Genomic DNA, 12,522 nt, shown 5'->3' on the forward strand with positions numbered 1-12,522 from the left:
ACAAAAAAAAAAAAAATCTGGAGCTGCTCAATCCCTAGTATCACAATAAATAAAGAAGATTAAATAATAAAAGTATTGTTTTAAGGAATTAAAGCAGTGTAAACATAAAAGCCCAATTTTTTTCTTGTCTTTCACTATCCTATCCCCTATACAGGTATCTTTTCACATGTTTCCTGTGCATATACAAACAATTATACATGCATATGTACAAATACTTCTATAACTCACGTAAACAAAGAAAAGAGTGAACACTCGTACCCATTCATACCTTATAAAAATACACAAATATGCTGGGCTGTCATCCCAGCAGGAGGATTGCGGCCAGTTTGAGGCTAGCCTGAACTGCATAGTGAAACCCTGCCTAAAGACAAGTAAAATAAAATAAAATAAAATAAAATAAAATACAAATATGATGTGTTAAGGTCCTGGGAGGAAATAATGTGGCACACTCCAGTAGGGACAAAGAGGGGAGAGTGGGATGAGAAAGATGTGGGTGGAGGGCTGGGGGTTTAGCTCAGCAGCCTAAGTACCTGCTTAACAAACACAAAAGTCATGAGTTCAATTCCCGGTACCAAAAAACCGAACAAGCAAAAAAAGATGTGGGTGGAATTCAGGTCAAGCTGGGAAGCTCTTAGGGCCTAGTGACACGGGGAGCTGTTTCCTCCCCAGGCTCCACAAATGCTGGCCCTTAGGTCCAGGAACACAGCCCCAGCTCAGCTGCAGCCCACAGGGAGGAAATCCAGGGACAGGGCAGGGCAGGCACAGTAATATTCTCTGCCTCCAAGTCTTCTTGTGAAGTTACAACTTGGGTGAATGGTTCTGCTGTGCGGCTAACCAAAGCCAAACACTGGGCATAGCCAGGGATGGCAGTGTACTCCAGGATGCTGAGGTAGGACAAAATTGGAGCCCAGCCTGGGAAATTCAACTACCTAGGGAAAATCTGTTGAAAAAGAAAATGCTATGCGTGGTGCCTTGGGCGTCATTTGGAATTGCTCTCTCTCCCAGTAGCTCTGATCGCCCCATCTTCAGTGCCTCTGACCTCACTCAAGCCCTGGCATTCTTCTGACTGAACTATATTAAAATAGATTTCCTAATGCTCCCTTTGCTCGAGACATCCTTATCTGTGAAGGCAAACCACTTCTTTATCTGTGCCCCTGTGAGGGTATATGCCCATGTTTTTCTGCAAGAAAATGCATACAATTTTTTAAGGATCATGTCTCGTCTTTATTGCACCCAAAGCACCTTCTAACCATGCAGCAAGCATTAGGTCAGTGTTTTGCATGTAATAGTCCACTCACGAGGAGGAGTACAATCTGAACAATTGAACTACTCACAAAGCATTCAAAGCACCATCTCTGCTAAGAGATTTAACGTTCAAATAACAGTATTAAGAGGGCAGCATTTATTCAATTGACTGGGTCAAAGACAGGTTTCACATACATTTCTTGTTTCTTGCTTTAATTCACAGCCATAGGCTTGTTGCTAATATTGTCTGAAGACACTTTAATTTCAGTACAGAAGGCTAGGATAGGTTGTTTTAATTTCCTCTGTTGTTACAGTACTGTATTACATATAGTACAATGTATTATTTTACATCATTTTATATACGTGTTATCATAAATACATTTTTACAGAGATTCCAGGCAGAATTGCTTAGCCAGCCGTGGTAGTATAAATCTATAATCCCAGCACTTGGGAGGCTGAGACAGGAGGGTCAATATGAGTTTGAGGCCAGCCCAGGCTACATGGTTTATGTCCAGCCTGCATTTGTATACAAAGCAAGATCCTGGCTTAAAAAACAAATTGTTAAAGGTAAAAGTTACAGGGTTTGAAATTACATAGATACAGTGTGGGGCTGGGGATTTAGCTCAATGGCATAAGTGCCTGCCTTACAAGCACATGGTCATGAGTTTGATCCCTGGTACTGATTAGAAAAAAAAAAAAAAAAGAAATTACGTAGATACAGTTTTAATCCCACCTGTATAATTTAGCAGCCGTGTGACACTGGGCAGGTTAGTTGACCAGATCTATCAATGCCTGACAAGAAGAAACCTTATTTTCACATTTTTATTCTTTGGTCATAAACTGCCACCAGTTTTCAAAATCACAGACAAATTAAATGTTACAGTTCAAAGGATTTGCTCAGGCCATTTCTGTCCCCAAGTGAAGGAGGCCTGATGGTTGAGGGCTGTGTAGCCTGCTGTGGCTGTTGGTGTGACCCATGATTTGTCACATTCTTTTCTTTGCTGTCTTTTTTTTTTTTTTTTTTTTTTTTTTGGCACCAGGGATCAAACTCATGACTTTGCACTTGCCAGGCAGGTGCTTATGCCACTGAGCTAAACCTCGGCCCCTCTTTACTATCTTTTTAACCCTCTTTTCCTGTAGCTTCAGCTGCTCCCTCTCTGGATTCTCTGGGTAGCAATTAAATACGCTCAAGGTACCTTCTAGGAACAACTGCTCTGTCTCTATCTCAAATGCTTTTCTGCCACTGCCGGCTTCTCTTTTCACCAGCTGATATGTTTTGAACAACTTGAGTGCATTATCTTCATTTGATTTTTTTTTTCCTCTTGTGCTACTGGAGATTAAAACCAGAGTTTTTGCACTCAGCTCCACCCCAACCCCTTTATTGTTCTTTATAGTATGAGAAGGGTCTTGCTAATTGCCAGGATGGGCTTGAACTTGTGATGCTCCTGCTTTGGCCTCCTGAGTAGCTGGAATTACAAACTCATGTCACCACAGCCATCTTCATTTGCTATATTTTAAAAACAGGATAAGTCACATCAAGGTGTATGTGGCATGGTACCTATCCTAAGTGGCCAGGTCAATGAATTTTGACACACAGACACACCTGTGTGACAGCTGCCCCATCAGAGCTGTGTAATAGTCCTTTCAGCCCACAGGGCCCTTCCATACCTTTTACAGGTCAGCCCTTCCTCACACTGGATCCATGCCATGGCTGACCTGCTGCTGTCTCTAAGGCGGTTGGTCCTGACCTTGTGTCTTACCCAAATGCACCATGGACCTGTGATCCTTGTCCTGGGCACAGTGCCCTGGCCCAGTGCTGACACTGTTGAGTCTGCTTCCTGCTTATTCCACTCAGCCCTGCCCACGCAGTTCCATCCTTCTGGGACTCCACAGAGACAGGTGTGGCTCAGGCTGTGACAGGTAGCTCAGGCTGCAGGTGAGGCCACTAAAGCATGCTGCCTCCTTCTCTTGGCTCTGAGGACATCACTCTTCTGTTTTCCTCTCCTCCACCCCTGTACAGTACTGAGCGTGGAACCCAGGGACGCTGTACTTCTGAGCTCCATCCTCAGCCCTTTTGTAGTATTGTCACATGCACTTTCACTAAATTATCAGGGCAGGACTCAAATTTTCCACCTTCCTGCTTCAGCCTGAGCATCAGCATCATGTGCCACCATGCCTCGTTGAGGTTTTTGTTGTTTGTACCTTTCATACTAGGGATTGAACCAGGGTCTTTACACTTAGCTATATCCTCAGCCCTAGTATTTTTTTATTTTAAGACAGAATCACACAGAGTTGGTAAATTACCAAATCTGGGCTCAGATTTCAGCCCTGCTGCTTCAGCCTCCCAGAGCGCTGGAATTACAGGTGTTTGCCACCATACCCACAGGGTGAATTGTTTTTGATTCTTGTCTCCTTCGTATTCTTAGACAGTACTAAGTTGTTTGTTCTCACCTCCTAAAGTCTCCTGTTATTTTTGTTTGTTTTTGTTTTGGTGAAACTGGGGATTGAACCCAGGGAGCTATACAGTAAATCTGTAACCTTTTTGTCTTTGGAGAAAAGGTCTCACTAAATTGCCTGATTTTCGGTCTTCCTGCCTCTGCCTCCTAAGTAGCTGGGACTGTAAGTGTGGACCACCATGTCAGATGCCTATGTCCTAAACTCTCTTTGAATCTTTATTGACACTATCCAAGTCTAGACTGCTTAACCCTTCCCTGAAGCACTGTCTGCCCTTACTGGCTTTTTGAACTCCTATCTCAGTCTCATTTTACACTCTACACATCCTGCTCATGTCACTCTCCTACCTGCTGCAAGGACAGCTGTAACAAGGGGTGCAGGATCTGATCCTGCTAAACCCGAGTCTCCTCTCTCTCCCCTTGTAGTCCAGCCACACATAAAGGCACTTCTCAAGAGCCAAGGCCGTAGCTCCACGTTTGGCTGATCCTTATATGCACTTAAAAACTATGGTATGCCAAGCGGGACAGTGCCTACCTGTAATCCCAGCTCTCTAAATGCTGAGGCAAGAGGATTGATGCAAGTTTAAAAAAAAAAAAAAATATATATATATATATATATATATATATACACTCCTGGGATTGAACTCATGACCTCATACTTGCCAGGCAGATGCTTATGCCACTGAGCTAAATCCCTGGTCCACACTAAGGCAAGTATGAGGCCAGATGGAAATCCTGAAATACACAGCAATACCAAAGAAACATAAATAAAGCTCTCCCACCTACCTTATCCTACAACCGGGTTAGTTACTATCCATTCTTTAAAATCTCAGGTTAAGTGTTTCACTGTTTCTCCTTCTTTCCTTTAATAGATAGGGTCTCATTATATGCTCAGCCGGCTCTGAACTCCTGGGCTCAGGCAATCTTTCAGCCTAAGCGTCCTGAGTAGCTGGGAATCCCATGCCTCTGCACACAGCTCAGCAAGCATCAGTGAATGCCTGTGTTTGACAGTGACCCAGGCCCCTTCTCATTCTTTTTTAGAGGGTTAAGGACCCTAAATATATCTCATTGATGAGTTAATAAGGTAGTGAGAAATTCTAGCCCAAAGTGTAGAAGAAAACCAAGAAAAGTAAATGTAGCACACGTCCACTTTTTTGTTTGTTGGTTGGTTTTGTTTTTTGTTGTTTTTGGTATTGGGAATGGAACTTTGTGTTTGCCAGGCAGGTGTTTGTGCCACTGAGCTATATCCTCAGCCTTTTTTTTTTTTCCCTCCAACAATAGCAGCTCAACTTTATTGCAGGGATGCTAGGAAGGGACAGGGCTCCATTGCTGAGCTGAAAGCAGTGTGCCAGGTCTGTCAGGAAGTCAGCTGGCTGTGTGCTTCAGTCTATCCTGGAGGGCCACTTGGGGCCCACGTAGAAAATGGCCTTGCGTATCTTGTTCAGGGCTGTCAACAGAATGTCCATGCTGTGCTCAGAGTCAATGCAGACCTTCTTGCTGGGCAGGTCAATGTTGAAAACTCCTCCCAACTTGCTGAGGATGCAGGACACAGCCTCTGTGCAGCCCTTGTAGGTCACACCACAGAGAACTTGTGCTTCGGCATGATGGAAGTGACAGCGGGAATGAGGGTAGCAGAGGTGGTAGCAATGTCAACACCTCCTGGGCAGTATCCCTAGCCCTTTTTTGTTTTTTGAAACAGGATTTTCTGGCCTTGAACTCTCAGTGATCCTCCTGCCTCAGCCTCCCAGATGCTGGGATTATAGGTGTGTACAACTATGCCTGTCAAATTTGATTTTTTTTTAACTTGTTTCAGTCTATGTAACGGCTTGTCTCACAGAAAGGAGAGTGCTGGAATAGGTTAGACTTTCTTGCTATAGCAAGCTCAAATTGTGACAGACTATTTTGATAATCTGCCACAGAGTGTTGCTTGCACGTCAAATTTGATTTTAAAGAAAGTCGTAACAGTCCAGTATGATGGAGCAGGTCTGTAATCCCAGCAGGTGGGAGGCTGAGACAGGAGGATCACAGGTTCAAGGACAGCATGGACTACTGTATCTGTCACTGCTTACCAGAGAAAAAGATTTAATGCAAAATATACAAATATGTAAGGATTTACAAGACTGGTTTATAATGGTGCCCACAGAGTCAGATGTTGGAAGAATGCAAAAGGTCTGTCCTTGTACCGGAGAACCAAAGGATCCAGTGCACACAGGAGGGTCCTATGCCAGTCTGTATCAGGCCAAAGGGTCTGCAATAGAAAGTTGAAGAGTCTGCACCAGAACACGGATAGGAGGCCAAGTGAAGCCACAGGCATAGATAAAGACTGAATAAGATCCCAGCAGGGCAGGAAACAGCAAGAACCAACAAACAGAACAACCTCAAATTAACATGTTTCTACTGGGGATGGTAGTGTACACTTGTGATCTCAGCACACTTGAGACTGAAGCAGGAGGATTGTCATGAGTTCGAGGCCAGTCCTGGCTACACAGTGAGTTCATGGACAGCCTGAACTACACGGCAAAACCCTGTCTCAAAGAAACAAAAGTTTCTGTACAGAAAGGGAAATAACGGAGTACAGAATGGGAGACTTTTTTTTTTTTAATTTTTTTTGTCTTTTTCATTTTTATCGGTACCAGAGATCGAACTCACGACTGCCTGCTTGCAAGGCAGGTGCTTATGCCACTGAGCTAAATCCCCAGCCCGTCTTTTTCCTTTTTATCGGTACCAGGGATCAAACTCATGACCGCACACTTGCAAGGCAGGTGCTTAAGCTGCTGAGCTAAACCCCCAGGCCTCGGAGAAAGACTTTTTATCTTTAAAACAACTTTTGGGGGACCAGGGATATAGCTCAGTGGCATAATACCTGCCTGGCAAGCAAAAGGTCCTGAGTTCAGTTCCCAATACCAAATCCCCGCAGTAATCAGCTGGAACCTTCTCTCTACCCATGGCCCACACTGATTACTTTCTAGCTTTTTTATGGTGTGCAAAAGGAAAACTACACGTTAATTTTCAAGATGTTTGCAGACCAAATGATCAGGGTTCTCTGTTGTAATAGTTCCTACACCCTACTGCAATAGTTCCTTCCTTTCTGCCACTTTTGCAATAATTCTTTCCACTAGTCTCTTATTTTTTTTTTTACTAGTCTCTATTTTAAAAACAAAAAATTTTTAAAAATCCAAACACCTTAGTATATTTCCTTAAGAACAGTTTTTCAGGATACTATTCTGCATGTAATAGTGCATCCTTTCAGGGTATTTGCAGTATTGGTGATGTGAACCCTGGGCCTCGTACATACTAGGCGAGTAGATTATCACCAAATTTCACCATATCCTTTTTTTAAAATTTCGAGACAGGGTTGGCTGTGTAGCCCAGGCTGGCCTGGAACTTACAGCAATCCTCCTGCCTCAACCTAAGGAGTGCTGGGATTACAAGCATGTGCCACTATGCTTGGCTCTATTTTATTTATTTTTGGAGACCAGCTCTCCCTAAATTCCTAGGTTGATCTGAACTTTGCCATTCTTGTGTTCAGCCTCTTGACTAGCTGGGACCACAGGCCTGTGACACCATCTCCTGCAATAATACTGTAATTAGTAGGTTTATGTACTATTCTAGTTCAATTTTCACAGACCTAGTATTTGTAGTTGGTTAGAATTTTGAGCCCTCTAAATAACAAGGGAAAAAATAACTGGAAGAAAACTGTTATTGAAAATAAGACTAATACTTTTATTGATCCAATATGCATGTAACACGATCTAGATAGTGCTGGATTGAACGCAGGATCTCACACATGCTAGGCAAGCACTCTACCACTGACCACATCCCCGGAGATCCTCCAGTTGATTTGTGATCCTGCATTAGCCAGGAATGACAAACCCCGAGGCAGTGCATTATAAGTATGATGTAGCAAAACTTTTTGCCATTACTTTAAAGTGTCTAGAAAGTATCTTTTTTTTTTTTTTTTTTTTTTTTTTTTTGCACTATTGCCTAGTAGGGCTTTCCCTCTGAGCTACAACCCATTCTTTTAAATTATAATATGGTTTCGCTAAATTGCCCAGCCTTGAACTTGCGCTTCTCCTGCCTCAGTCTCCTAGAGAGCTAGGATTACGTGAAAGTGCCACCACACCTGGTCCCACATCCCATGTTGACCAGTTTCGTCTTTTGTCAAGTTTTGTAAATGCCAGCAAAGACTGGCTAAAGTCTGTCCTCACAACGTGGCCCGGTGCTTGGGGCGTCGCCGCGGGAGACCGGCTCGTAAGGTGGGGCAGGGCTCGCGCAGCTCCCGTACGGGGAGGGATGGTGGTGGCCGCGTCTCACGGTGGCCACGCAGCGCGGTCCGAGGTTGCCAGAGCCGTCCGACGGCGAGCACCAGTGAGAAGACACCCGCGCCACACTCAGGCCGAGCTGGCCTACTTCCTTCCCCGGGATAACCTTTGGCACACTTCGCAAGTGGGGCCGCGGTCGCCAGCGGAGCGCGCTGAAAGCCACTGAGATCCCCAGCACAGCCCCAACCGCCGGGGTTTTGGCGCCTCAGGGCAAAGCAACCCGAGAGTCAGTTGAGAAACGAAAATCTCGCGAGACCCTCCCCTGGTGGGGGCGGGGCAGGAGACACGCGTGCACGCGCCCGCGAGCCGTTAGGGCGGGACCTTTTCCGGGCGGGGCAGGCGGAGCCAAGGCAGTTGGACGCCAGTTGGTGGAGCCCCCGCGGGAAACCGCTCAACGCGAGGAACGTGCGCGCCCCCGCCGCGGCGACGGTGGTGGCGAGCGGCGTCAGAGCCGAGGGGGGGGCTGACGGCCTCTGGCGGGTGTCGGTGTTGGAGGCGAGAGCTTTCTTGGCCCGTGTCGCTTCTGTCCCTGGAAGAGGACGGAGAGTGAAGGCACGAGGGTCGCTTTTGGGGGTTGCCGTCTTCCACGTACACGTCGTCGTGAGGAGCGCAGCCAGGACGCTCCCACGACCCCGCTGGCTCTCCTTCCTCAGGCCTCGAGGCAGCGGCAGCGGCGGCGGCGGCAGCGGCGGCCACAGAGACAGCAGCGCACCTCCCCCTGCCCCTTCCCCTCATCCCCCCGCCCGAAAGGGCCTGGTCTGCGCCCCACCCCCGCCCGTTCGCCCTCTACGCCGCCGCCATGTCGGCGCAGGCCCAGATGCGTGCGATGCTGGACCAGTTGATGGGCACCTCCCGGGACGGTAAGCCGCTGCCAGAGCCCTGGGGGGGGAGGGGACGGTGCCGACGACGGAAGGGGTCCGAGGGCGCAACTGGGCGCGCGCGAGCGGTTGAGTAAGGGGCTCCCAGATTGGTAACACGAGGTCCCCGGATCCTGTCCCATCCAATCGGGGTTTGGCAGGCGGGCTTGGGGGCGGTGACCGTGCGGATTGGCGGGAACTGCTGCCAATGGGGCGAGGCGGGGCCTAGGGGTTGAAAGGAGAGTTTGTGCTTTTACTGTAGACTTGGCTGGGATGGGAGAGCCCAAGTCTCGTGCGTAGTAGGGCGGCCCGTTTTGTCGCCCTTTAAGATACCTAATCGTTAAAGCCTTCTTCCCAATATAGTTCCTTAAACCGGAGCTTTGGGATCATCTCTTGCGGCGGTCCTCCAGAGTATTCAGAAAGCTCCCACCCATCCCCTTCCTGGGTCTGGAGGAAATCTTTACTGCAAACCCCGTCCCGGAGATGCACCATGAAGCCCCACGGAATCAACCATTTTTATGGAAAATCTGACCCAAACCATGGTTTCTTGAAGTGGGTGTGTTTGGCCCCATTTTGTGAAAAGAAAATGTTATGGCCTGTTTTTCCGAGAGACCTCCATTTTGTTAGTTTAATAGAAGCTTTGTTCAGTAAACATTGACAAATCTTGCGTGTACCCCAAATAGAACCATTTTGGAAATTCGATGCCCAATGAAGTAGAATTGAGGGAAACAAAGAGTTTTTTAGGCCGTTAGGTTAGACGGGGTATAGAAAGCCACTCACTACATGTTGGATTGTCCTTTGTCATAAAGAGAATTTTTAAATGATGAAATGCTGTTTCTGTTTTAATGATGATAATTCGCAACGTGTTCTTTCAATTTGACTTAAACCCATTCCAATGTGGAGGAAAGGCCTAGTTCAGTACTTAAGCAAAAGCCTTCAACGTTTTTATATGTTGTTTGTTTGGGCAAGTAGTTTCCTAGCCGTTTACATGCCTTTTTTCTTCACAAGTTATTTAAATTGCTTGGTTTAGAGAAGACAGTTAAATTTAGTTTGTAACAGAAGCTTTTATAATTATTTGCTCTGCAGCAAAATATGTGAGGTTACAAGAACTTTATTGCATTCCAGTGTTATAGTAATGCATATTTACAGTGGCATTTCATGGGTGTTTGGGAGCATATAGACAAATAGGTGTAGATGGCATTCTGGTCCTATAGAGAGGGGGAAAAGGTTGAGAAGAAAATGAGTTTTATGTGTGTAGTAAACCTTGAAAGTTAACATATTAAAAATGGCATCCGAGTGTGGGGGTACATGCCTTAAATCCCAGCACTGTAGGAGGCTGAAGCAGGAGGTTAGCAACTTCAAATGCTGGACTGTCTCAACAAAACAAAACAAAGATTGGGGATATAGCTCAATGCAGAGGCCTTGGGTTTAATTCCCAGTAGGGTGTTGATCAGTGGAGAAACTTTTTAACTCTTAATCATTTTTCACGTTTAGATGAGAATGGTTTATACATGAAAAGAGGATATTGGATAGGGTCTTCATCTAGAATCTTAACAGAATAATCCATCTTTTTCTTTTTTGAGACAGGGCTTTGCCATGTACTTCAGGCCAGCCTTGAACTCACTATGTACCCCCAGGCTGGCCTCAACCTCTTCTTAGTGGTCTCCATGGTCCCTCTGCTTTAGCCTTCCAAATGCTGGGATTATAGCCATGTGCCACCACACTCAGCAATCTTTATAATAATTACAGAAATCACAGTCCTTTTCATCTTCGGTGTCATTTTTGATATCTTCTGCGGATTGGATTTCCATTTTTTTGTTTTTTTCTGAGACAGGGTCTTCCTATGTAATCTAGGCTGGGCTTGAACTCACTATGTAGTTCAGGGGCTGGCTTTGAACTTGCCGTGATCCTTCTACCTCAGCCTCAGGAGTGCTAGGATTACAGGCCCGTGGCACTAAGCCTGGCTGTGTTTCTTTTTACTGCTGGAAGGGTAATGATGATGAAGATAACCATCACCTGATACAGTTCCAGGCTAGACAGATCATGTAGTATTGCAAAACTCAACTGATTATGGATATATATGTTCTGGTGTGTGTATTCCTAGTGGAAAGCTGGATTTCTTAAGATCCATTCTGTTTTGTATACAAATAAATTTACATTTTAAAATTTCTGTTATGTTTTTTTGTGAGCTTTTTTTTTTTTTTTTGAGACAAGGTCTTGCTTTGTGGTTCACGCTGGCCCGGAACTCTCTTTATAGTCCAGGTTGGCCTCTTAAATCGTGGCAGTCCTCCTGCCTCACCCTCCTAAATGCTGGGATTACAGGCTTGAGTCACCATTGCCAGCCTCCATGTTCCTGAATTTTTTTTAACTTCCAGACTTAGAAGATTTATGAATAAACACAAATTTACTAACCCCCCCCCCCACTGTATTTAAGTGAAATTTAAGTGAAATGACTAGATTTTCACTGCTGTGTTGGGTCAGACGTAAGAAATGTACCACTTTCAAGGAAAAGAATGTTTTTTAAGATACCTAAATTGTACATAAGATTCAGTATTATTCTTTTCCGTCTTGCTAGATATTTAATGAATTTATGTATTTGAATTTAAAATTCAGAATCTTTAAATAGGATTATTCTTTTTTAGCAGTCCACTTCAAGTTACCCAGGGATAGGGGAACTTGGACATATCACTGGATAACACCATGTAATTTGAAACCATATAACAGGAAGCCTTGTATTGGACAGGAACAGCTTATGGGGTTGCTGTTGGGTGTCTTTGGCACTAAAAAGTGGAAATGGGGATCCAGGAGGTGGGAGAGATGGAAAAGGTAGGCAGGAGGGCATTTCAGGCAGCTTTGATTTATTTTTAATCTGAGAGACTAACTATAAAGTGACTACCCTGCTTTTGGGTAGTGGAGCTCAAGGTGACAGTAGCACTCTCAATATTTAGTGTTCTGTCTGACCTGAAATAACGTATGAGTCCTGTGCTCTGGGAACATGTTGCTTACTTTTCCACATTTCTTTTTCCCTTCCTTTCCAATGATTTTTAATTAGTGTCTTTATAAAGTCCTTGGAGGTATAAATCTGTTGTATCTTATTCTTGAGTTACTTAAATCAGTAAGTTTCACTGGAATCTTGAGGAATAGAAATTTTAGTGACAGGGAGAGGTAATTTGGGATCACTGGGCACATCCAGAGTGACAGGACTTGGTGAGTGGTACAAGTTGGGGGGCTTTACCAGTCGGAGGGCAGCATGGTGGTGCTGGGTGGTTGGGCAGGGGTGCGATTAGGAGGTGGGAGAGGAATGCATAAGGGAGGTGGGAGGGCCAAAGACAAACTTTGCCTTCTTTGCAATTTTGCCTAGGGCCCTGGTGGTGGCAACCGCCTGTGTGCCACTGAAAATCGTGCCGATGCCTGGCATACTGCATAAATGGAAGCAGGGTACCGCGTGAGTTGAAACATTGGTCACACTATATAAAGTTTGTATATGTGAATCAGTGTAACTCATACCCATGTAACTGGGGGTCTGACTGTATTTGGATTTTTCTAATAAGGCATCTTGGGCTAAGGAAAGAGCACTGGGCTGAGACTCAGGAGACCTGGTCTCTAATTGTAACCTTGGGTAAGTCACTTAACCTTTTTTGCCTC

General features: G+C 45.3%; 1 protein-coding gene, 1 non-coding gene and 1 pseudogene across 9 annotated transcripts in view; 1 reads left to right on the forward strand and 2 right to left on the reverse strand.

Moving 5' to 3' along the window:
* Positions 1 to 5,015: 5,015 nt before the first annotated feature.
* LOC134476434 (copper transport protein ATOX1-like) lies at positions 5,016 to 5,301 on the reverse strand (annotated as a pseudogene).
* A 200-nt stretch (positions 5,302 to 5,501) lies between these two features.
* On the reverse strand, positions 5,502 to 5,627 carry LOC111758549 (small nucleolar RNA SNORA28). The gene has a single exon (XR_002792722.1). It is a non-coding gene; the product is annotated as a small nucleolar RNA SNORA28 (small nucleolar RNA).
* Positions 5,628 to 8,747: 3,120 nt separating this feature from the next.
* Luc7l2 (LUC7 like 2, pre-mRNA splicing factor) overlaps positions 8,748 to 12,522 on the forward strand; it is an 84,402-nt gene continuing 80,627 nt past the window's right edge. For 3 of the 8 annotated variants that reach the window (XM_063250580.1, XM_005006103.4, XM_023567454.2), the window contains exons 1-2: positions 8,749 to 8,880; positions 12,239 to 12,322. In XM_063250580.1, the coding sequence (XP_063106650.1) occupies positions 12,285 to 12,322 (38 nt within the window). In that variant the 5' untranslated portion in view covers positions 8,749 to 8,880; positions 12,239 to 12,284. Of the gene's footprint in view, positions 8,881 to 12,238; positions 12,323 to 12,399; positions 12,497 to 12,522 lie in introns of those variants that run through there. The other 5 variants (XM_003475501.5, XM_003475503.5, XM_063250579.1 and 2 more) reach the window with 4 other exon arrangements.

This window comes from Cavia porcellus, unplaced genomic scaffold (assembly GCF_034190915.1).
Source record: "Cavia porcellus strain 051 isolate PalLab524CR breed Dunkin Hartley unplaced genomic scaffold, mCavPor4.1 scaffold_6, whole genome shotgun sequence".
NCBI lineage: Eukaryota > Metazoa > Chordata > Mammalia > Rodentia > Caviidae > Cavia > Cavia porcellus.